The sequence below is a fragment of the Artemia franciscana genome, chromosome 8 (genome assembly GCF_032884065.1).
Source record: "Artemia franciscana chromosome 8, ASM3288406v1, whole genome shotgun sequence".
In the NCBI taxonomy this organism is placed as follows: Eukaryota; Metazoa; Arthropoda; class Branchiopoda; order Anostraca; family Artemiidae; genus Artemia; species Artemia franciscana.
In genome coordinates this window covers 11,670,866-11,693,806 of record NC_088870.1, presented here as the reverse complement: position 1 = coordinate 11,693,806, position 22,941 = coordinate 11,670,866, and the positions used below count along the sequence as shown (strand labels likewise).

At 34.6% G+C, this 22,941-nt stretch overlaps 1 protein-coding gene across 3 annotated transcripts in view; it reads left to right on the top strand.

The window, feature by feature from the left end:
* LOC136029981 (uncharacterized) overlaps positions 1-22,941 on the top strand; it is a 170,317-nt gene that overhangs the window by 133,642 nt on the left and 13,734 nt on the right. For all 3 annotated transcript variants that reach the window (XM_065708556.1, XM_065708555.1, XM_065708557.1), the window contains one exon: positions 6,138-6,205. In XM_065708556.1, coding sequence (XP_065564628.1) covers positions 6,138-6,205 — 68 coding nt within the window. The remainder of the gene's footprint in view (positions 1-6,137; positions 6,206-22,941) is intronic.

Here is a 22,941-nt window from a genome sequence, read left to right as displayed (position 1 = left end):
AGGCAAGAGTTCTTCAGAGCTTTCCAAAATGTAATGCCGTATTCAGCAATCCGGCCTGAGGTCCACACTTTCCGTAAAAACCGCACAGGTTAGACCCTTACCAGTTTCCAAGAATAAGCCGACGTCGGCGGCATAGGAAAAAAAAAGAAAAAAAAACGGGACAAAACCAAAGTGTTGCTCTCGCAACACAATTCACTGACTACTTATATACCAATAACAAAGCTACCGAGTTTTTTTGAAACGCATGAAAAAGTAATTACTAGGTTTTTTCGCTGTTTTCCTTGCGAGGTCAACATGAAATTCCACTAACCTAACCTAGTATTAACCTTATTTGCGTTTTGAAACAATGTTAGAATTACTCTAGGGCCTTCTATGATACTAATATAATATACGAATATAAGGGTGTTAGAACACATGCACACTCAGAGTTCTATTGTTCTTCATATGGGTCATCTTCGTCTATTTTCAAGTCTGGAACAGGTGACCGGAAGGTTTTTCCAAAACTGGCGCCTATTGCTAGGCTTTATTATGCATTATTTCTGTACAATGGTGTCCTTTTTTTCTTTGGAAATACCTCTTGGTCTTGAATATGGGTCAGATATTTTCTTGTGGTTGAATGACTCTTGAAGAAAGTCAGAAATCTCAACTTTTCAAAACTTCTGCAATAAAGCAGATTTTGGGATCCTTTACGGAATTCACCTTCAACAATGTCTTCCAAGTCAGGCTGTTTGCCCTTCTTTGTGCTAGCTGTCTTTATTGAGTTCCAATTGTGAAAGGAACTGTCCATTGCGATAGCAGTTCTGCTTTTCTTGATCCACTGACACAATTAAAAAAAATCAACAAAATCATGTATCTTTCCTAGTTTCTTCATCTCCCCCTCTATGTTGCGTGTGCCCCTTTGTAAGGTACCTGAGAATAGTACACTCCAACCCCGAAATCTTGGTTGACTATTTGTACAAGGGTTGTCTACAAGACCAAGTTCTTATTCCGGCATGAACCATTTTCCAATCACAATATGAATTCGCTGATGTCTTTTTCACTTGTTGCAGTGATAACTGAATAGAGAGATTCAACAATATTCTCAGCTCCCTTGCCTCTTAGTTCCCCATGCCACAGGACGCAGAACAAGTTTCTTGACCCAACAGATCATGGATCTTTTGGATGTACTTTTGCAAGTTTCTCGTTGAAAACTACCAAACGACTTAAAGAAATGAAGTCCTTATTTTCGGAAAACTCTGGAAGCGAGATCACCTTCTGAAAGTCCACTGCATATTCTCTTCTATCAGGATTCTAGTTTTTTGCTTGCATTTTCCTGATGTTTTTGGGTTGGCTTACCGTTCCTAGCAATACCTATGTGTAGCAACCACTCATCTTTCCTAGAACTGTCGAGTTGCGGATTAGACAGCTCTTCATCATCTACATCAATATCATTGACTTTTTCTGAATACCGCTCACTTGTCGGGCAAGCAACAGACACTGGCAGTTTCAAAAAGATATTGATCGTTTTCAGAAGTCGGCTGTATGTTTCAACTGAGATACAAACGTCAGGGTGCTTTTGTAAGAAATCATCCAACACGAACTAGATACTCAACGAAGAAGGTAAGTAATTTACATTTGGTGCATTTTTCCTTCGGTAGTGTGGAGTAAATGGCTTGAAGTTGTTGATGTATTAAGTAATCTTTTCTTTGACTTTTACCGAGATCTTGTGCCGAAGAGCTTTTTTCCACGGCTTTCATGTTTTACCGCTTCATGTTTTTTTGCATACTGGGATTTTCGTTTTGTTTTTCGCTGGTAAAGTGTAATATGTCAAATACTATTTTTTTAGTGTAAAGTCGATTTCTAATATCTACATACTAGATATGACACGAAAACAAAGCTGATATCTTGTGTAGATCAACGGTGAAATATACGGTGAAATACGGTGAAATAGGTGAAATCAAGCATTGCTTGAACTGTTGGATTCCTTGTGGTGTAATTGGCCGGGATCTACCCTTAACAAAAGTTCGATTTTTGTAGATACTATGCTTTGTCGGAGGACAGCCGTAATTTTCACTTCTTATATTTTTCCAGATGCTTTATGTTTTTAGGATCCCCCCCCCCGACGCAATTGACAATTCCTAATTTTGTCTCTGATCCAAACCCAAGAGTGAGCTACTCTTTCCCTTCTCTTTTCTATTATTGTCTTCCGCTATTTTTATTTAATTCGAGGTAAGATCTAACAATGGAAAATGAAAGAAAATATTGTTTAATTTTTAACCTAATCTGGCGCTAGAGTACTAAAATTTTGGGGCCTGTTTTGTCACAATTTGGCATACCATTACTGGCATGCCAAAGATGGCACTTATCTTCGCCGCTAAATCAATTGAGGCAAGGGACATCAATGCTTTCTGACAGAGTTTGTGATAACCAGGTGAAAGCGATTCGCATACCACAGTAACCAAAAACTAGAGAGTATGATTTGGGGCAAAGCTATGTAGTAAAAACAGAAAGAAACATGATGTCGATGAGGTTGTGTGAAAAGCATTCTGGATTCGATACAGGGTGTGTTGGAAACATTCACAAGGAGGCTTGTGCGATCAATACCTATTCAAAAGTGTAGAGTTACGTATTATTTTTCAAATTTCAGCAATAAAATAAAAAACAGCAAAGTGTGAAGTCTCTCTGGGTAGGGTACTGTGTTAATGCCACTGATTGAAGAATTTAAAATATGGCGGTAGGGTTTAAAATGTCAGAATAAAATATTATATTTGACAACTAGAACACTTATATTTAACATTATGAAGAACACTACTTATTTACCACAAATGATTCAGATTAAGATAGTGGCCAGTTTTGCAGATTAATCAACATTGACATTAAACTGTTGGTTTATAGGCAGGGTCATCAATTTGAGGGGGTATTTGTGCCCATGGATTTTGAAAATACTTTTTGGGGGAAATTTTATTGAATAATACATTTTTGGTATTTGTGTTAAAAAAGTTTACAAGAAAAAAAAAATTGTCCCATAATTATAGGTTAGGGTGTGTGTTTCTCTATATAAGATTTGCAAACTCTTTGGCAAAACGAGTCCTGTTCATTCAATTGTTTGATTATTTTTAAAAGAAGTTATTATTTATAAAACGATTTCCCGAAATGGATGGTCAGGCGGACAAAAAGAAGTAAATGGCTTGGGGAGGGAGCTGGAGGGAGGTCAGAATTCCTCACGGATTGCAGAGAATGTTCAGCTGTCCAAATAAAATAAGGCTTTGCGTTGTCGGGCCGGACCAAAACTGTTCATGAAAGCTTCCCTGATCTTTTATTTTAATTTATTGTGCAAGGATCCATGGTTTATAAGCTAATTAGAACTTATGAAGGGTATTCGCCAAAGAAAGTTTTTCCTGATTGAAATAGATCAGCAGGACAAAATTCACTGGTGGGCGAATCTTTAAGTCAACCAGAGAAGAAGAGATTTTACTTCTAGTAAATATTGTGGCTCTAAACTTTTCGATCTATATACTGGTTTAATTTTCTCACTCGAGGACTAACCAGGTTTGGAAAAGCCAGTCTCTCCAGAAGCTGTATTCCCTTCTTTGTCTTGATTAAATAAAAAAAACAAGTTTTTTCAACTGAAAGTACGGAGCGACATTAAAACTTAAAAAAACAGAAATTACTTCGTATATGAAAGGGGCTGCTTCCTCATCAACGCCCCGCTCTTTACGCTAAAGTTTGACTCTTTCTCTCAACTCTTCTTCTTAAAACACTAAAAAACTTTAGCGTAAAGGGTGGGGCGTTGATGAGGAAGCAGCCCCTTTCATATACGAAGTAATTTCTGTTTGTCTTAAGTTTTAATGTCGCTCCTTACTTTCAGTTGAAAAAACTTGTTTTTTTTTATTTAATTTCTGAACGTTTTTGAATCAATGCATGTTTTGATTTTGGCTCTCCACAGAGAAATAATTAAAACGAAATTTGCATATTTATTTTTTTTGGCTATATGGCTTTCTCATAATTTCGATCGAATGATTTTGAGAAAAAAAGAGCGGGGGAGGAAGCCTAGTTGCCCTCCATTTTTTTGGTTAATTAAAAAGGCAACTAGAACTTTTAATTTTTTACGAATCTTTTTATTAGTAAAAGATATACGTAACTTATGAACTAGCTTACGTAAAAAATTTTTATTCTCTTGTTTTTATTACACATATCAGAGGGTTCGCCCCCTCGTCAGTACCTCTCTATTTACACTAAATCTTAAATTTTGTCCCAATTCATTAAAAATGACCCCTGAATCACAAAAGCCGTAGAATAAATAGTTGACATTACTAAAAATACTTTAGCGTAAAGAGCGAGGTATTAGGAGGAGGTGAGCCCCTCATATGGGTAATAATTGCTGTTCGTTTTAAGTTTTAATGCGCTCCTTACTTCCAGCTGAAAAAAAAACTTTTTCATATTTATTTTTTCATTGTTTTTTTTAAATAATGCTAGTAAATCCTGCGCTCCCTTCATGGAAATTTTCTTCCCCCATGACAAATTCCTCGATGGAAAGTACCCCCAGTATATCCCCCTCTTCTCAACCCCTCCTCCCAACCAAAAAATCCTCCTGAATACAACACCTGTACACTTCCCAATAACCATTACTATGCACTGGTAAAAGTTTGTAATTTGTACCCCTCCCACGGGGACTGTGGAGGAGTAAGTCGTCTTCAAAGACATAGTTATAAGGTTTTTCGACTACGCTGAATAAAATGGCCATCTCAGAATTTTGATCTGTTGACTTTGGGAAAATAATTAGCGTGGGAGGGGGCCTAGGTGCACTCCAATTTTTTGGTCACTTAAAAAGGGCACTAGAACTTTTCATTTCCGTTAGAATGAGCCCTTTCGCAACATTCTAGGACAACTGGGTCGATACGATCACCCCTGGAAAAAAAAAAAAAAAAAAAAAAAAAAAAAAAAAAAAAAAAAAAAAAAAAAAAAAAAAAAACACGCATCCGTGATCTGCCTTCTGGCAAAAAATACAAAATTCCACATTTTTGTAGATAGGAGCTTGAAACTTCTACAGCAGGGTTCTCTGATACGCTGAATCTGATGGTGTCATTTTCGTTAAGAATCTATGACTTTTAGGGGGTGTTTCCCCCTATTTTCTAAAATAACACCAAATTTCTCAGGCTCGTAACTTTTGGTGTGTAAGACTAAACTTGATGAAACTTATATATTTAAAATCAGCATTAAAATGCGATTCTTTTGATGTAGCTATTGGTATCAAAATTCCATTTTTTAGAGTTTTGGTTTCTATTGAACCGGGTTGCTCCTTACTACTACAGTTCGTTACCACGAACTGTTTGATTTGTCACTCAGCATAAATAAACTCAACGCATTAGTGAATTTGATATTGAAAAAAACGTTGCTGTTTTTCTCTGCAGAAATGAGGAATAGTGTGGTCAGTTTTCAAGAATTAAGAATATGTCACGAAAATAAACTAATGGAACTAAAGCATTTTTTTTAAAGAAGCATTGTTGCATTAATATTTCTTTTTATTTTGGTGGTAGAGGGGTGCCAGTTCATATCAATGTAAAATGTAGGAATTTATTTTCAAAATCTATGGGGTCAGTTTTTTTTTCAATGATAACAAAGAAATATATTTTTAGATGAAAATACCGAAAAAAGTATTTTCAAAACCTAGGAGGGGGATGCGAAAATCGAGGACCTGTGCTCTATTGCTTAACTTAACTAGTTAGAACGGCTGAATGGATTAAAGAATCATCACTTGTAGTTTGTATCTAATTCACATAAATTAAACATTAGCTTTGGAGATGGTTGAAATCTCCTCTCTTCACAATGGCGTATTTAGGGGGTAAGTGGGCCGCCCGTTCCCGTGCGCTGACTCTGAAGGGGAGTCGAAATGAAATTTTTTCGTCAATGCTATGGTCAAGTAGTGTATGGTAAGTGGTCCAAAACTGACATTGTCCCCAGGCTCTGAAAGCCCTATTTATGCTTCTACCTTCTCGCTCCTATTTTCATGCTTCAATCCCAGTCTTTTATTTTCGCTTTTTTATTTTATTTTAAATTCCCTGACAGTTTCAAATTCTATGGTATTCTGAATAGGCTTTAGGCTTTAAAACACTAAAATTAGGACTGACCAATCAAACATAATAATTTTTCTTTTACAGGTACGGAAGTGGGAATAGCGGGTATCGTGGTAGTTATTTGAGTGATGGTTTAACGTCGCCGCCATCAGGTAAATATCCTTTTTTTCTTTTTTGTTTGACATTAGATCATTGACTTCATTTAAGGGTTAGGTTAAAAGCTTAACATCTGCTAAAGTGACATTTAACCTTTCTGCAAATGGTAGCAAAGATTGTGGTGTTTTCAAGTGTTTAAGACGCCTAACCGTTATTGAAATTAAATTGCAGCATCTTATATAGGGCAGTGTTTGTCATTTGGGGATAAGATCTGCCAAAAAATACAGCAAACGAAAGAATACGCAGAATGAGGGGTTCCGCTCTCTCATAAATTATGTACACCAGGTAGCGCGAAGTGTGGTGGACCTATGGCAAGAATTTTCGGAAGTGGGCCAAGTGTTTTGGGGACTATGCCAAGCATGGCAGACATGTGCGACACACTTGACGTTTTGAGATGTACACCAAGTGGCAGAAAGTCAGCGTCCCACGACGTAGTATTGGAAAAGAAACAAGGTGGAAGACAAAAAAAAGTTTCAAATCAAGAGTTTCATTATTTTTTATCACCTAATCCACATAATACAAAGCCTGTAATTCAAAGGCTGTTTCCTCTCTTTAAATTGCTATGAGTAACTTACAAAATAACCTGCTCTACATTTTGGCTCTCCAATTCCTCCCTCTTAAGTATCTGAGATAATTAATGATGATTAAATAAATTATTGATAAAATTAATCAGCCACTTTAGAGCAAACCACAGTCAAACTTTTTTAATTTTTTTTTACTTTTTTTATGACTAGTTTTATTTGTTTTAGAGTTTTGACATATTATGGCCCATGTATATATATATATATATATATATATATATATATATATATATATATATATATATATATATATATATATATATATATATATATTATGAAAAGAGAAATCACCAATGCTACAGCACAAACACAAAAAAAAAAAAAAAAAAAAAAAAAAAAAAAAAAAAAAAGACAGAAGGAGAAAAGGAAGACTGTTTTCCTAAATTAGTGATTAATATAGACCAGCACTTGAATGAGGCCTTAACCCTACTCATCCATACAATCACATAGGTCAAACAGTATAGCCACACACAATCAACCATAAAGAATAATCCATGGACAGGCAGTCATGTCGTCAATAAGTATAAGTCGTCATTTACCGAACAATAGAAAAAATAATATAGACAAATAATTCAGAGGCAACACCCAACATAAGGGCTCATCAGGAGAATACACTGGCCTAGTGTAATAATCCAATTAAAGAATAATCCAATTAATTTAAAACATGCTTTGTCAAACAATATTTATATTCTAAAAACAAGTCAGCTATAAATGGGCTGGCATTCCCCCCCATGGGAATTCCCACGATTTGCTTGTACAAATCACCACCAAATCTTATATAAGTATTGTATAAAACAAATTCTAATAACTCAAAAATCATATCCAAGCTGTAACATCTCAAGTTAACTGTAGTATTAAAGCAATTTGTCCACATAGCTTTTTTATTATAAGTGTCTATTTTTAAGAACCTTTTACTAAATAAGAGGAAAGATTTCTTGATAACAGTTTTTAAATTATCTAACACTACGTTAAGTGATAAATTAGTATACATTGTCGCAAAATCGAAAGACTCAATTCTTTTAGCTGAAACCATTGTTAAAGAATCTATCACCTGCAGTGAATTATTAACACTCCAATATGGATTAAAATTCGAAATTTTTTTAATACCAGAACAATAGGTTTTAAGTTTATTTACAATTTCCTTTAAAATTAAAGAGAGGTCAGTAGCAGCAATGCGGGTTGGACATTTAGCTGCTCCAGCAATAAACCGTGGTTTAGGGGGATTCTTATGAAATTTTACAGTCCAATATAGGAAAGGGAACTTTTTATCATTGTCATTTATTTTAATATTAAAATTTTAAAAAAAGTATTTCTTCAGTCTTTTCAATTAAATTCTCATCCTCTAAATTTACCTTTTCGTAAACATTAGTTGTGCATAACTCCCTTTTTAAGATATCACAATACAGCTTCTGACAAATTATGGCAAAATTATTATTAGCTTTATCCACTGGCACAATTACAAATTCATTCTGTAGATTAGCAATTGCTTGTTAAACTTAATATTTAATTTGCTGAATATTAGACCATAGCCATTCATATTCTCAGCCATTATCTTGGAAAACACGTTTCTATCAAATTATATTAATTAGCTAATTCAAATTGTTTGAACGCTGGATATAATCGACTCGGACAATAATACTCCCTGTTTATTGTTACAAAACAAATATAAGCTAATTTTAAAATTAAATGAATACAAACAACAAGAATATTAAAGGCAAAGACTAGCTGGGTATTCGAGGAACTTTAAATTACAGTTCGAATAGGGATAAATCCTTTTATTAGACAGTGAAAAAAAAGCAACAAAGAAAAACTGGATTTTTCAATCACATGTACAGTGATCGACAGAAGAAATAAGTTACCTAAGTCGTATATATGAGGAACTTTATCAAAAGGTTTGTTTGCAGGCCAGAAAGAAAGCAAGGGGGGGGGGTACATTTCATAGAATGTTGCAAAAAAATGCTATTTATTAGAAAAAAAAATACTTTTATGACAATGGTTTTCTCACGGAGGGAATGGTTTAGGTAAAACACTTTCGATATGTGCTTATAAGGGTCAAATTCCCCGCGACATTTAATCACACATAAATGCAGTTATATATATATATATATGTATATATATATGTATATATATATATATATATATATATATATATATATATATATATATATATATATATATATATATATATATATATATATATATATATATATATATATATATATATATATATATATATATATATATATATATATATATATATATATATATATATATATATATATATATATATATATATATATATATATATATATATATATATATATATATTATAATAATAACTTATTGTTACCCTCTGTACGCAACAAAAATGCACTAAAGAGGAGTATGGAAATTGAAAAGAAAGACAGAAAGGGCACAAACAAAAATCACGCACAACTTTTGACAACTTTAACTTTCAAACATTTTTCAGCATCCAGTTGCAGTTCCAAAATTTGTGCTAGGGTTTATGGACTACCTGCTTAGTCCATTTACCTCTTTGACTCCACAAAAATATCTCCAGATAGAAATATCATCCAATCAGCTAACAATAGGTCCTTATGAAATTACTTAGTTCTAATGATGTGTTCTAGGAAGTGCGGGTACTTGATTACTGAATCAACCCTTTTCCATTCTCTTCTTCATGCTTTAGTACATTGGTCAAACATTATAAAATTACACAACTAGCAGCGCTAGCCACTTGATATAAGGCAAGTCAGTGGAAAATCAATAATTCTGTTGTGACGGTCAGCAAATCTGCGTGACAGCTCTTCTATTTTTGACAAATCTTAAAACACCGTACGTTCGGGAAATGTAACTAATACCTTTCACAAATCCAATGGGGTGCGAATGGGGATAGTAAGAAAATACTTACAGAACCTTAAGAACAGCGATCGGATTTGCCTTTTATCAGATGCAGAGATTAATTTCCAAAAAAGGTGTCACACAACACAAGCGGTGCAGATAACGCATTATATAGCCGACCAAGGGTTCTCTTATCAAACTGGCCCTTTACCCTGGCGACAAGTTCATAAAATTTTCGTAGTTTCTCTTTCAAAGAAACAATTATTATGGATCTGCCTAATGGATCTAATTGAAGTTCCAAATGAAATGTCTAAATACCTAAGTGAACTGGAAGATGATATTTTGATGGGACCAACTTGGATTTTATCATTCGAGGCGATATCCAGTCCAAAGACAAGAAACTCTGTTTTGGAAGTAGCAACTGAAAGACCGATCTCTTTCAGTCCGGAGTAAACAACATCAACAGCGTTCTGGAGTGCCTCAAGATTATTAGCAAAGAGAACAATGTCATCGGCATAAGACAAGTGATTTGCGTCGACATGTGGCTCAGTTAGGTATGATGGAATCTGTCGAGTGGCTACTCTAATAGAGTTATTAAATATTGCCGGACTTAAAACATAACCTTACTTAACTCCACGGCACACACGAATACGATCACTAACAATACCTTGCAAACGTATCCAGATTGAGGAGTTGTGATACCACTGCCACAGGCAGGTAAAACAAATGGATTAACTCCACTTCTAAAGGAAGTTTGGAGTTAAATGGATTAACTCCATAGTTAAATAAGAAGTGGATAAACTCCACAAACATAGAAGTGGATTAACTCCACTTCTAAAGAGAGACAGGAAGCTCGTTAGTCGTCTAACATACAGTAATCGGTCTATATGCGTCACAGGATTTCGGGTCTTTATTTTTCTTAAAAATGCACGTTACTAGACCCTCACATAACGCATCAGGAATATACTGCTGGGCGATACAAGCCTGAAATAAAGCAGCAAGATGTTCAAACAATTTTACTGTCCCGTATGTCAGAGCCGTATGAACCCGATGCTTTACCTGCTCTAAGACGACGAATATGTGCCTCAATAGATGCTGGCATGATAATGACATAGTTTTCAGCACCGTCTAACTTTGCAAAATGACCCAAAAGCATAAATCTAAATGTTGTGACAAGAGGAGGTGGATCGTCAGAAAATAATGAGGAAAAAATGACAATATCACGGGCCTAAATCAATCGGATTGTCCTCAGATGAAAAAGTCGAGGTAAGTATTGATGCGTGATGCCACAACAGCAGGGGTTATTTTTAATATCCCACGAAGGATTACATAAACGAAGCCGTTTCCATTGCTGCACAGAATTTCTATATACACGCTTCGTATATTTGACGCATGGTCTAGATTTTGGACATATTATGGCCCGTGTACAAATATATATATATATATATATATATATATATATATATATATATATATATATATATATATATATATATATATATATATATATATATATATATTGATAAAATGACAGTGCATGCTTTTACCAGTTTCAAGTGTATGATTGTTTATATTCCTTTTTTGATGCTATTGTCCTGTTTTTATTTGACTCTCAAATACGAATTTGGTCCAGCTTAATTAAGCTGGAAAATTTTTTTTTAATTAATTAATTTATCTATCGTAAGTGTTTGCCATTGATTAAATTATGCTAATCAATGATTAATTCAATGAATTTAGTAAATCTTAGTTGGTCAAACTCTAATTAATTTCATTAATTAAATTTCAATATGCTACTTTAAATCAATTAAATTTAATTTAATTTACCTACATTTAATTAAATCTAATTTTACAAGTAAGTTGCACAACCATTGTCGATATTTAATCTAAGATTAAGGCTTACAAAAATTATGCTTTCTGGCCATCCGTCTGGGACCAGACGAAAATTAGATTTTCTCCAGGTGGGTTGAGAAGATTTAATAAGAAAAGATTTAAGAAAAATTTGAACTACACGGGGTAACATTCTGGTTTAGGGGCTTCTAGCTATCTTGAAAAGTAGTTGAGTTGGGTGAATGAAACTCTCATGAATTAATATAGTTCTAAAATATGCTCTTTTCTGAAAACATGTCTACTCTTTTCTGATATCTAGGCCTTTGAATGTATCCATGACAGGTCTATTGCATAGGTCTAATACATGACCTTTCTGAATTCTAATAAAAAAATGTCTTATTTTTAGTTCTCAATTAGTTTTCTAAAATATAGCTCTTCGTAGAATATCGATAAAACTCTCTGTTATCTCGGTAGAATTTCATTCCACAACAAGGGTTTTCTTTAATTCAAGAAATAAATTTACAAATCCTTAAAATCTTGTAAATGGGACTTGGGGGGAAATCAGTAAGCTTCTGAATAAAATTCTTGGAACAAGAGATATGTTCGCAGCTCGGGTCAATGTTGTAATTTATATTGGGTTTTGGAAACGTAAAATGGGACACACGGTGCAGTGAAATTTATGATGTTTGTCTTCTGGAATTTGGGAAGTAAGATACTGAAGTTTAAATTCAAGGGACCTTGGGAATGACTTATTTACCAATCTCTGAAGTATTTAAGGAGTTGCTCTCGTACAGTACTTATGTAAAGTTCTTCCCTTGTGTTTGTTTTAAAACCATGTATATAGACTTTGCAGAATAAATGAATAGTCTTTGTGAACCCTTAGCTCTGAAAGATTCGGTTACATGCTTACCAGTAGACGCGTACTAATGTTAGATGTCTATCAATGAAAACCTAGATATCAACAGAAAGGAGCAGTGAACGTTTAACATTCGAGGAGTGAAGTTAGGTTAATCCTAATAAGATATACCAAAATATTATGAAAATACAATACCTTAGTTGATATTTAATAATATATTTTGGTCTAAATATTTGCACATTAGGGGGGGGGGTACAGTAATCAAACCTAATTTTACTTCTACTCCCTCTAATGTGAAAGTGTGGAGCGCAAACTATACACGTCGAATATATTCTGTCACTCATTATTTGTCTTTGTGGCTATGAAACCGATTTTCATAGAACGCACATTGAGCATACGTGTGTTGCGAATGATGCAGGAGCACCCTAAGATTTACAGCTATTTTCAATTCCCATCTGGCAATTGAACGCCGTGAAATATTAGAAACTGTCGAACGTTAAATACACGAAAATTTACATTGGATGTCGAATATTTAAAAAGTTGTGGCTTTGTCAGTCACGCTAGATATCCTTTCGTAACTATAATACGGCTTTTTGCCTTTTTTATGGAGACAACCAAATAACCACAATACCTTCCGCTTAAACCACAAATTCCTACAACTTTACCACACTTCTGCTTATAAGCGAAGCCCAAGAAAAAGACAGTGACATTCATAAAAACCCTCAAATTTCCTAACTGTCCATTCAAACTCATGGTATGATAACTTGAAAAGATTTCTACAACTTTCCAAGTACTGTAGTTTAACTGTCCATAAATTTTCGTTTGCGGTAACAGTTTTTACCGCTGTCAAAGAAGGCGACGGCCTACTTGGATGTGTGAGATTTTGTAAGCCAATAGTTTAAGACTGAATTTTCAGGAATGGTAAGGCCCTTAACTTAGCCTACATATGGGCTCTTAACAGGAGTCCAATTTTGTATCCATAAGTCGCCTCACCTAGCGAAAAAAGAACGTCTCTCTTGGCGAATATTTGGTTTAATTCAACTTTGGATTCGAAGGTGGCGTTCAGCTGTCTTTTATCTTTGATTAAATAAAAAGGGACTACCACCCTTCTCCATACCTTGCTCTTTACGCTAAAGCTTTTAGCACTTTTAAAAAAGCTTCCTATTCTAATTAAATTGTGTTGTAGGGGTCGTTCTTAAAAATGGAACAAACAGTCAAACTTTACCGTAAAGAGCAAGGTATTGAGAAGGGGGTTAACCCCCTCATGTACGGAAAAATTTCTTCTCATTTTAACGTTGCTGCTTACTTTCAGTATAAAAATTTTGTTGTAATTTAATTTCTGATAGTTCTTCAAATAATGCTGGTAAACTTGGCTCATCCTCCATGAAAAACTCCCTCTCCTCACGGTAAAATTCTCCGTGGAAAGTTCCTCCAACGCAAAATACGCCCTCCCCCGTAATTCTCCTCGTAATTTTTCCCTTAAAAGGGAACTAGAACTTGATATTTCCGTTCGAATGAGCCATCTCCCGATGATCTAGAACAATTAGTTCGATACGATCATCCCTGGGAAGAAACAAAACAAACAGGCAAAAAAAACAACAAAAAACAAGTAAACACGAATCCATGACTCTTTTGGCCAAAAATACAAAACTCATTTGATTTCAGCTAACATTGTTTTCTCAAGTAAACTTAATTGCTAGTAATATTGTTTGCTAAATTTTTCGCTTTTAGGTAGCATGTTTCCCACTAGTTCCTTTTTATACGTGCATAAGCAGGAGAGTTTCCTTTATTTTAAACGAAAGTTTCCCTCCCCAAGAAACGAATCCTTCAACTCTAATAGAAAACAGAAACAAACCGAATATTTGACCGTAAGAGATATTTTTTCCACTTGATGGACGTGAAATCGGGTGGCGAATCGAAATATGACTTTCAAAACCATGCTTAAGGTTTACAAACTGCTAAAATATGCTCAACAAAGTATTCTTAAACATTATTCTCCCCTCTCTGGAAAGCTCTGGGCCCTCCTTCTCCAAAAAATCAAGATTGAAATGTCACTGCACCATAAACGTTTTGGGAGGCCCCTGGTCTCGCGATATACTTTCTTAAGTTTTTTTTTTTCTTCTATGAAATTTAGAAACTAGATTACAAACCGCATCGATGGGCTATCATCAACTGAGAAAAGAGAATACAAAAATAATTTTAAAAATTAAATAAATGAAATAAGTAAGAAAATGAATAAACAAAACAAATAAATAAATCATAAAAAAGCAAGAAGTAAAAGTTAAAAAGCTAAAAATAAAAGTAAAAGGAAAAAAATGAATACGGTAGGTATTTTCTTTGATCTTGCCATAACAATCATCGTCTTTAAAACCTGTTGATTTTTTATTTTCCTTGAAATGTCGGATTACCTAAAAAGGTGATCTTTTGTGAACCAAAATAACTTCATTTTCTCTCTTGGACGATTAAAGTGAAAAAAAATTAGTCAGAGCTTTCTTAACCTATGCATACGCCATCCATCTGACCATCAATGAATGTTCGCCAGACCAGGTCATTGGGTACATACCCAGGTAAACTGGGTATTATTATTAGTACCTGGTCAAAATGATCAGAGGTTTTAAAATAATGTACTTCAGTACAATGTGTTTTGATTCGTTTATACGTAGTTTACCTCTCATCATATATAGGGTATTATGCATAATGACCGATCTCACATCACGTTGTCTGATCGTTTTGGTTTTGTGCTGGTCATAGTCCTGTCATTCAAAGATCCACTTCTAGTAAGAATTTGCTGATATTTATGTCAAACCTAAAACAAAATTATATAAAAAAAAATTCAACTAAAATAAGAAGCAGCATCAAAATTAAGGCAAACAGAAATTATCACATATATGAGGGAGGTCACCCAATCGTCAATACCTCGCTCTTCACGCTAAATTTTTTAATACTTTTTGAAGAAATGCTTCTTATTCCTCTACTTACACGGCCCTTGTGTTTCAGGAATCGTTCTTAAGAATTGGGACAAAAGTCAAACTTTACTGTAAAGAGCGCGGTATTTAGATGGGGGTGACCTCCCTGATATACGTAATAATTTCTGTTCGTTTTAGGTTTTAATGTTGTTCCTCACTTTCAGCATTAAAAACTTGTTGTTGTTTTTTTTAATTCTGATGTTTTTTAAATAATGCCAAAAAATGCATCTCCTCTCCATGAAACCCCCCCCCCCCACGGAAAATTTCATGAAAAGTTCCTTCCACGTAAAATACCCCCCACAACTAGGAAACCTCCCACCAGACAATTTTTTCTCGCTGAAAGCTCCCCGTAAATTTCTTTTGAACAAAAAAAATTATGATTGCTTTTCAAATCATGGCGGAAATTTCCCTTACTGTGGAAAATTTTTCCCACAAATCCCTACCTTGTAGAAAATTGCTCGCGCAGAAAATTATACCACGAACAATTTCTCCGTGAAAAATCCCCCTCTTACGAAAAGCTCCTCTAGATAATTCCAACCTGGGGGATATTTTCCCTGGACAATTCCCTTTAACATTTCCATGTGCAAAATTAATTCGACAAAGAGAAAGTAAGATAAATCAAGGAATTTCATACAGGAATTCTGGCCAATTCCCCCAGCGTAAAATATCCCCTGGAACGTTCATCCCCCGGAAAGTCTCCTCCCCACGTTAAAAATCTCCCTATCGGAAAACCCCCCTGATAAATGTCTACTTCCAACAAGCAAATGTATACAAGCAAAATGTATACTTCCAACAAGCAAATACTTTATATAAATACTGTGCAAATTGCATAGCTTACCGACTTTTCTCAAGGGGCTGTGAGGGTTCGTGTTATCCCCGAAGGAATAGTTACTGGACCTTTTAACTATGCTGAAGAAAACGACTATCTCAAAATTTTGATCAGACGACTTTGAGGGAAAAGGGCGTGGGATGGGGGGGGGCTAATTGCCCTCCTATCTTTTTGGTCACTTAAAAAGGGGACAAGAACTTTTAATTTCCATCAGGACTATTGGTTCAATACCATCGACCCTAGGAAAAATATACAAACAAAAAATCAAATAAACACGCATCCGTGATCTTCCTTCTGGCAAAAAATACAAAATTCTGCATTTTTGGAGAGGGGAGCTTGAAACCTCTACAGTATGAATCTGATGGTGTGATTTTCATTAATATTCCTTGACTTTAAGGGGTGTTTCTCTTTTCAAAAATTGGGTGAATTTTCTAAGGCTCGTAGTTTTTGATGGGTAACACTAAACTTCATGAATCCTATACATTTCGAATTACCATAATAGGCCGATTCTTTTGATGCATCCTTTGGTATCCAAATTCTATATTTTAGAATTTCGGTTACTATCGAGGCGCATCGCTCCTTACAGTTTGTTACCACGAACTGTTTGATAGCTTGCCGTTTACAACAGAATTGCCTGAATGTAGCACCATTGAATTGTAGAGAAGTCGATTTTTAGAAAAAAGAAGGTTTGTATAAAACATTTCAGATTATACAAATACTGAAACGGTAGAAGAAAACATGGTGACAGTTATTTTGTTTCCTTACTACTTTGTTTCATTATTTTGGTGAGATTAATGAATTAAATAATAATTAATAATTTATTAATAGTAATTATAATTAATAATTAATGATTAATAATTTATTAATAATTATAATTAATAATTAATTAATTATTAATAAAAATTAATAATTGATTAATAATGAAATTATTTAAAATTAATTTTATGGATTGGTTTTAATTTCTGGAGATTTCTATCATTCTATGCAGATCAAAGCCATGTCATACAAAGGCATGTTTTTCATAATACTTTATGTTCGCTTATGTCTAACCTCGAACACCGTAATTTGCCATAACAGCCCAATTATGCCAATATATGCCCAATAATTAACGCTATAATTATTCAATCCAATTTTGCATGATTGAATTGAAAAGAAGTCTATTTTTAGAAAAACAACATTTTACGATATTAAATAACGCAAGATCATGTGTATAAAATGAATACAATTTAAAATAGAGCGAAACGCTTGATAAGAATCGGGCAGACAATGATTTGGGTATATTAGTTTCTTTATACTATTTGTGAAATTTGCTTAACTGTTTTATCAACTTTGTGGTTAGTATATATACTGAATTTTACGTAAACTTCCATTACTAGTTTGCGCAATTTAATGCACTGTGTAACAAATTTGGTTGAAAGAAAATAAAATCTACCCAGAGGGAAAACTCAAATATTCAACTTTGCATGTGGATGAATGGCTAAAAGACTTCCAACTAACCTCACTAGCTCACTAGCCTCATAATCTCACAACTTTACTCCGCCCAACTTGACGTCCCACCTGCAGTGGCGTTAATTCACGGAAATCAAAGGGGGTGTATTGTACTAGATCTATGGGGGCAATTTTACTGTTTCTTTTCAATTTCTTCAAAGACAGTAAAAAATAAAGTATTAGCACTTAGCAGTTCTTCATCCATTGACGCACTTACTAAAACTGGTTTCTTCTTTGGTTTCTTTCAGCTAAGCGTGTGAGGAGACAAAGAGAAGGGACGAAATAGATGGGAAATATATAGTTTGGGGTACATATTTGCACATTAGGGGTGGAGGTGGGGGTTAAAGTCACTGGCAGATCCAGGGGGAACATGGGTCCCCCAAGATTTTTTCTAGTGTCATCTTATCCTATTTTTTTTACTCTTTGTTTTAGAAGACATTTGCCAATTTGGTCAATTATTGGAACCTTTGTCACAATGCCTCCTCGCCCAAAATATTGTTTATTGGCCCCCCTGTGACATTGGACCCACCCCAAGATTTCGCTCTAGATCCGTCCCTGGTTAAAATATTTGGACAGTGTGAAATTAGAAAACGATTCTTGCTGCATATCCTAATATGCAGAATAATTGTAACTAGCACACTTTGCATGGAGACCCACTACACTTCACCCCCAATGTGCAAATAATATATATATTATTGTATTATATATTAATAATATATATGTAATATTATAATCTGATTATTAAATAATCAAGTGACAGAATATTAAATTCTGTCACTTGTCTTTGGCTTGTTTCACGCTAAGCTGAAGGAAACCAAGGAAGAAACCGGTTCTACAGTGCGTCAGTGAATGAGGAACTTGACATCGGGCACTATAAAAGACAAGTACCAAAGTATTTTTTAATAACAATAACAAAAAATATATTTCAGAATTTAGACGAGGAGGGGGTAAAAACCTGGGGTAAAAACCTGGGGAAAAAGACCCTTTCGCCTCTTCCCCTAATTGAGGCTCCTCCCCACCTATATGATAAGGGTATCAACAAATACTATATTTGGGGTGCAACTACCCCTACTAGCCCGGGACTCCCAATTAGCTCCATCACTTTCGTTTGGAGGCAAAACAAACAGTATCCTACTCGTTTGAAAAGGGGACAAGTGAAAACAACATCGGTTAACTGAGTTAAATACTTTTTCTGAGTCGTATTTTATTCTGAATCCATTGGTAGTTTCTTTTTTTAAATTGCTTTAATTAAACAGCTACAGAAGGAAGTAGAATTGATATGTAGAGTGTTTATTCTACTTTTGTTTATAGTGTTTGTGGGTGCTTTACTAACTTTAATTCATATTTTTATTTTGATATGTAAAATAAAATAAAAATTAAATGGGTCAAACTTTTGAGTAATTTGGAAATAGAACTGCAAAGAAGTATTTAAAGAGTAAATTGTAGAAACTCCTTCGCGACAAACTGCAAGCTTTTCTATATATATATATATATATATATATATATATATATATATATATATATATATATATATATATATATATATATATATATATATATATCTGCTTTGTGCATATTTTTTCATCTCTTTTGAATGAAACCAGGGAGGGGAGACATAAGAAATTATTTGTATTTTGGCACGTATATCAAGAAAATAACTCCAAACTACTTGTTTGTTTGCCTGTACTATACAGATTTGTCGCCTTACTATACGAAGATGCTGATTAGCTGTACGTTTTGTAAGCCCATATGTACCCAAGAAAGCTCATTGTTACCCAGCCCAAAATAGTTTTGAATGTGAAAATTTTAAACTTGTGCATTCAGACTGTTAAAAATCTGCCAAAACACCGCCTTGCAGGCTATCAATACGTTTCCAAAATTTGCTTTAAGAGTACCGACTTCATCACTGACATATAAAAAGGAGACTCCAATCGCGTTATCAGTACCGGTTCTACGCAAAAAGTTCGAGATTTTTAGAACTCATCCTCAGTTTCTTTTAATTTTTGTACTCTTCACTCTGTTTCTTACTTTTTTGACAAACTGAATGCCCCCCCCCCTCTCTAAAAGGCCATACGCTCATACCATTACCAGTTAGTAAAAGAATTGTATATGGACTTTTAATTTTTCTGAAACCTGATAAAAATTGTACTTTTGAGTTGTTATTTTTAATTCGAAATATACATTGAAAATAAGAAAAAAATTAAAAAATTAAAAACTAAATCAAAAATTTTTTGAGAAATTTTTTCCTCTAACCTTATTGATATTCGAAGACCGAAATGGATATTATTCTCAAAGAACAATTCCTGTTTTTTATACACATTTTACGAATTTTTGTATCCTTCAGGGGCCATGATTTCTTAGTCCTCCCCCAGGAATCCACCGAATGTCTCGCCTTTTTATGCTATGGAAAATTGCCCCCCCCCCCTTTGAAAAAAATTGCTTATCCACTTGTACATGAGTTTTGATTTCCCAGGGCCCGGTTGATACTTTCTATTGACGGCATACTTTACATAATCTCCCATTTTTTGGAGAGGAAGGGGGGTTAGAGTCAAATTTACAAATAAATCTTTTCATAGACTGAAAACGTTGAACACTCTAACAATAATAATCGAAAATGAATTCATAAGCGACATGCACTTTTTGTAAAACACAAATCTATGTTGAGGCCAAGGCCAAACAATGTCAGATTTTGGGTAGCAATGCCAGTTTCTGGCACGCATTCTCTGAATTTTCGAATCCCTCCCGTGGCCGTATTCCTGCAATATTTTTTTCCTACTCCCTAACAATGGCCCTGCTCGGAAAAACTTTTTAGAACTCTGGGTATATTCTGTTATGTTTTGTTAATTTAAATACCACATATACACTACCCGCCTGTCTTTCTTCACACAAAAGGTAACTAGCGAAAGTGAAAATTAATACCATCCTTCGGGGTATTAAATTTAGTTGAGTCACTGAGATACACTGGACTTGAACTGGTCCTGTAATTACTTTGCAGGGAGGTCATTATCAACCAGATTCAACATAACATAAGTTATTTCTGCTTTTGTCCAATGCTTTTTTTTCTTATTAAAAGAATACATGGCCAGACTTCATTGAAGTATGAAATAGCAGGCTTTCATAAAGGTTGGCTGAAACCTCATAATCCCATGGTTAAATGTATGCTTCACCATAGATATGGGTGCGGAAGTTTTTTTTATCTTAGGGGGGAGGGTAATGAAAAATTACGCAAGTGAATTATACAGGAAATATGAGTAACTATACTAAAAATCATAAAGACATTGGTTTTTTTGGGTGGTGCATGGGCTCAGAGCACGGGCCCATGGGCAAATTCTGAAAAATTGCGTGCTGGTCTTATGCAATAACTCGTAGTGTACTCAATAAGATTTAGCAAATATGAAGACACTTTTATACCTCGGGTTGAAAATCGTAAGGCACAATCGAGTTTGCACCTAATCAGACCCAATTATAAGAGTAACTAGTGCATATGTTACGCAGGATTTTTTTGGGGTACTTGTCCATTATTCAGAGAACTCTCAAAAATTTCGGTCTGCAAGATCTGACAAAAACCGGTTTAGCTATCTGAATTCAGATACAATTAGCTTAGCTCTGTGGAAAAACTCCGTTGTAGGTATATTTTAATTAGGTATTTAATATATAGAGCTGCAATTTTGGTTAGGTATTTAATATAATGCATTCTGGGCGGCCTGCTTTACATAATTTTCTGCTGTTGTTCCCATAATTTCGTTAAAAAAGTATTATATTTTCATCATATTTCGGTATATTTCATTAGTATTAATCTCCCTTCTTGGATGTGTTCTTAATAATGAACAAGTACTTTTTTTGGTTTTTATCTTTGGCTTGTAATTTTAATTGAATCGAATTAAAGAAGGCCTGGCAGGTCTCCATGGCTCTAGGTGGTGGCAGATTGTCGCATTCAATTAGATGCTGTCAAGGGTCAAAGAGGCAGTGATTTCAAGTTAGGAGGGGTCCCCTTGGTAGCCGTGTCATTTGAACGAACTAATTGGTTCGAGATTGAGTTTAATGGTGTTCATCCAAGATTTTGACTGGTCATACATTTTTTTCATCTTTTCCTAAGTGAAGAAAGTTTTTGTTCAGAAATAAATACAAAACAGGTAAGCCCAGTAAAGATTAACAAAAGTTACCAAAAAGGACAAGAACAAAAAAGAACTAAAAAGGGAGAAAAGGACTGATTCAAAATCAAACACTGTCGTAGGTGTTTATTGGAGCAGCTCCCGTTTATTGGAGCAGCTCCCGAATAACGATTTACCAACCTGATCGCAAAATGAAGGTGGCAACATATACCTACTAGAGCTTACTAGGGCACGCCAGTACTTTCGTGTTGGAGGGAAATCAGTGACGTGCACACTAGGGAAAACGTAACTGACCAATACCTAACTCCAACACAGATTTCAAATCTCAAAATCCGATTATTACCTTCTTTAATTCCACCTTCTCTCTCACACTTTTATTTTTCACTCTTTTGTAGTGAATCTTACTCCTGATGGTCCTTCATTTTCAGTTTACTAACGTTGGAAGTGTCTTGGCCTCCTTGTGCTCTGGCTATCACTTTATTCCACAGTGCTAAAGCTGGGGTGCGAATTGGGGGCTGCTGGGGCGCGGACTAATTGCCCCCTAAAGTTTTGAAATACCTTTTTAGTGTCTTCAGTGAAAAAAAAATGGTTTTGGACCCCTTCCCATGCTGGATTTGAAATTTTTTTTTATTTTCTGAAAAAAAAACTTGACCCCTTCATTTGCAAATCAAAGCACATCTGCTTTAGACTTGACGTCACGAAATAGAAAAATCTTTCATTGTGATAGGTGTTCTAACCTAGAATACTATATTTGTCTACTTTCATATTTATGCAACATTCATATCAAAATGGTTCTATAATTGCTCTACACGGACATTATTATCCATCGGACAAACCTAAGACCCTCTTTGAGATTCCGTTTCATGCAATCTCAACCAAAAGCGTGGGTAATCATGTTGAAAATAAAATTTTATGTTGTTCATCATCTTAACTAATTAATAGTGACATCCGCCTCGTAATAAGTGACTTAGAAAACTGGCGTGAAGGATAAAATGTGTAGGCCGTCAGTGAAAAAATTTGTAATTTTTATGTTCATTTCAAACGTTATCTTTTGTAAATTGTTCAATTTTGCGAGTATGGATTTTTGTGAATTCAAACAAAGAAATGAGGACAGCCAGAACTTTACGTAGGGAGTTGCCAAAATTCTTTTTCTTGTAAAGGGAGTGCTAAACGTGAAGAGTACCTAAATTACCCCATTTCGGGGAATCAATCTGTTTAGGAGGTCTATTATA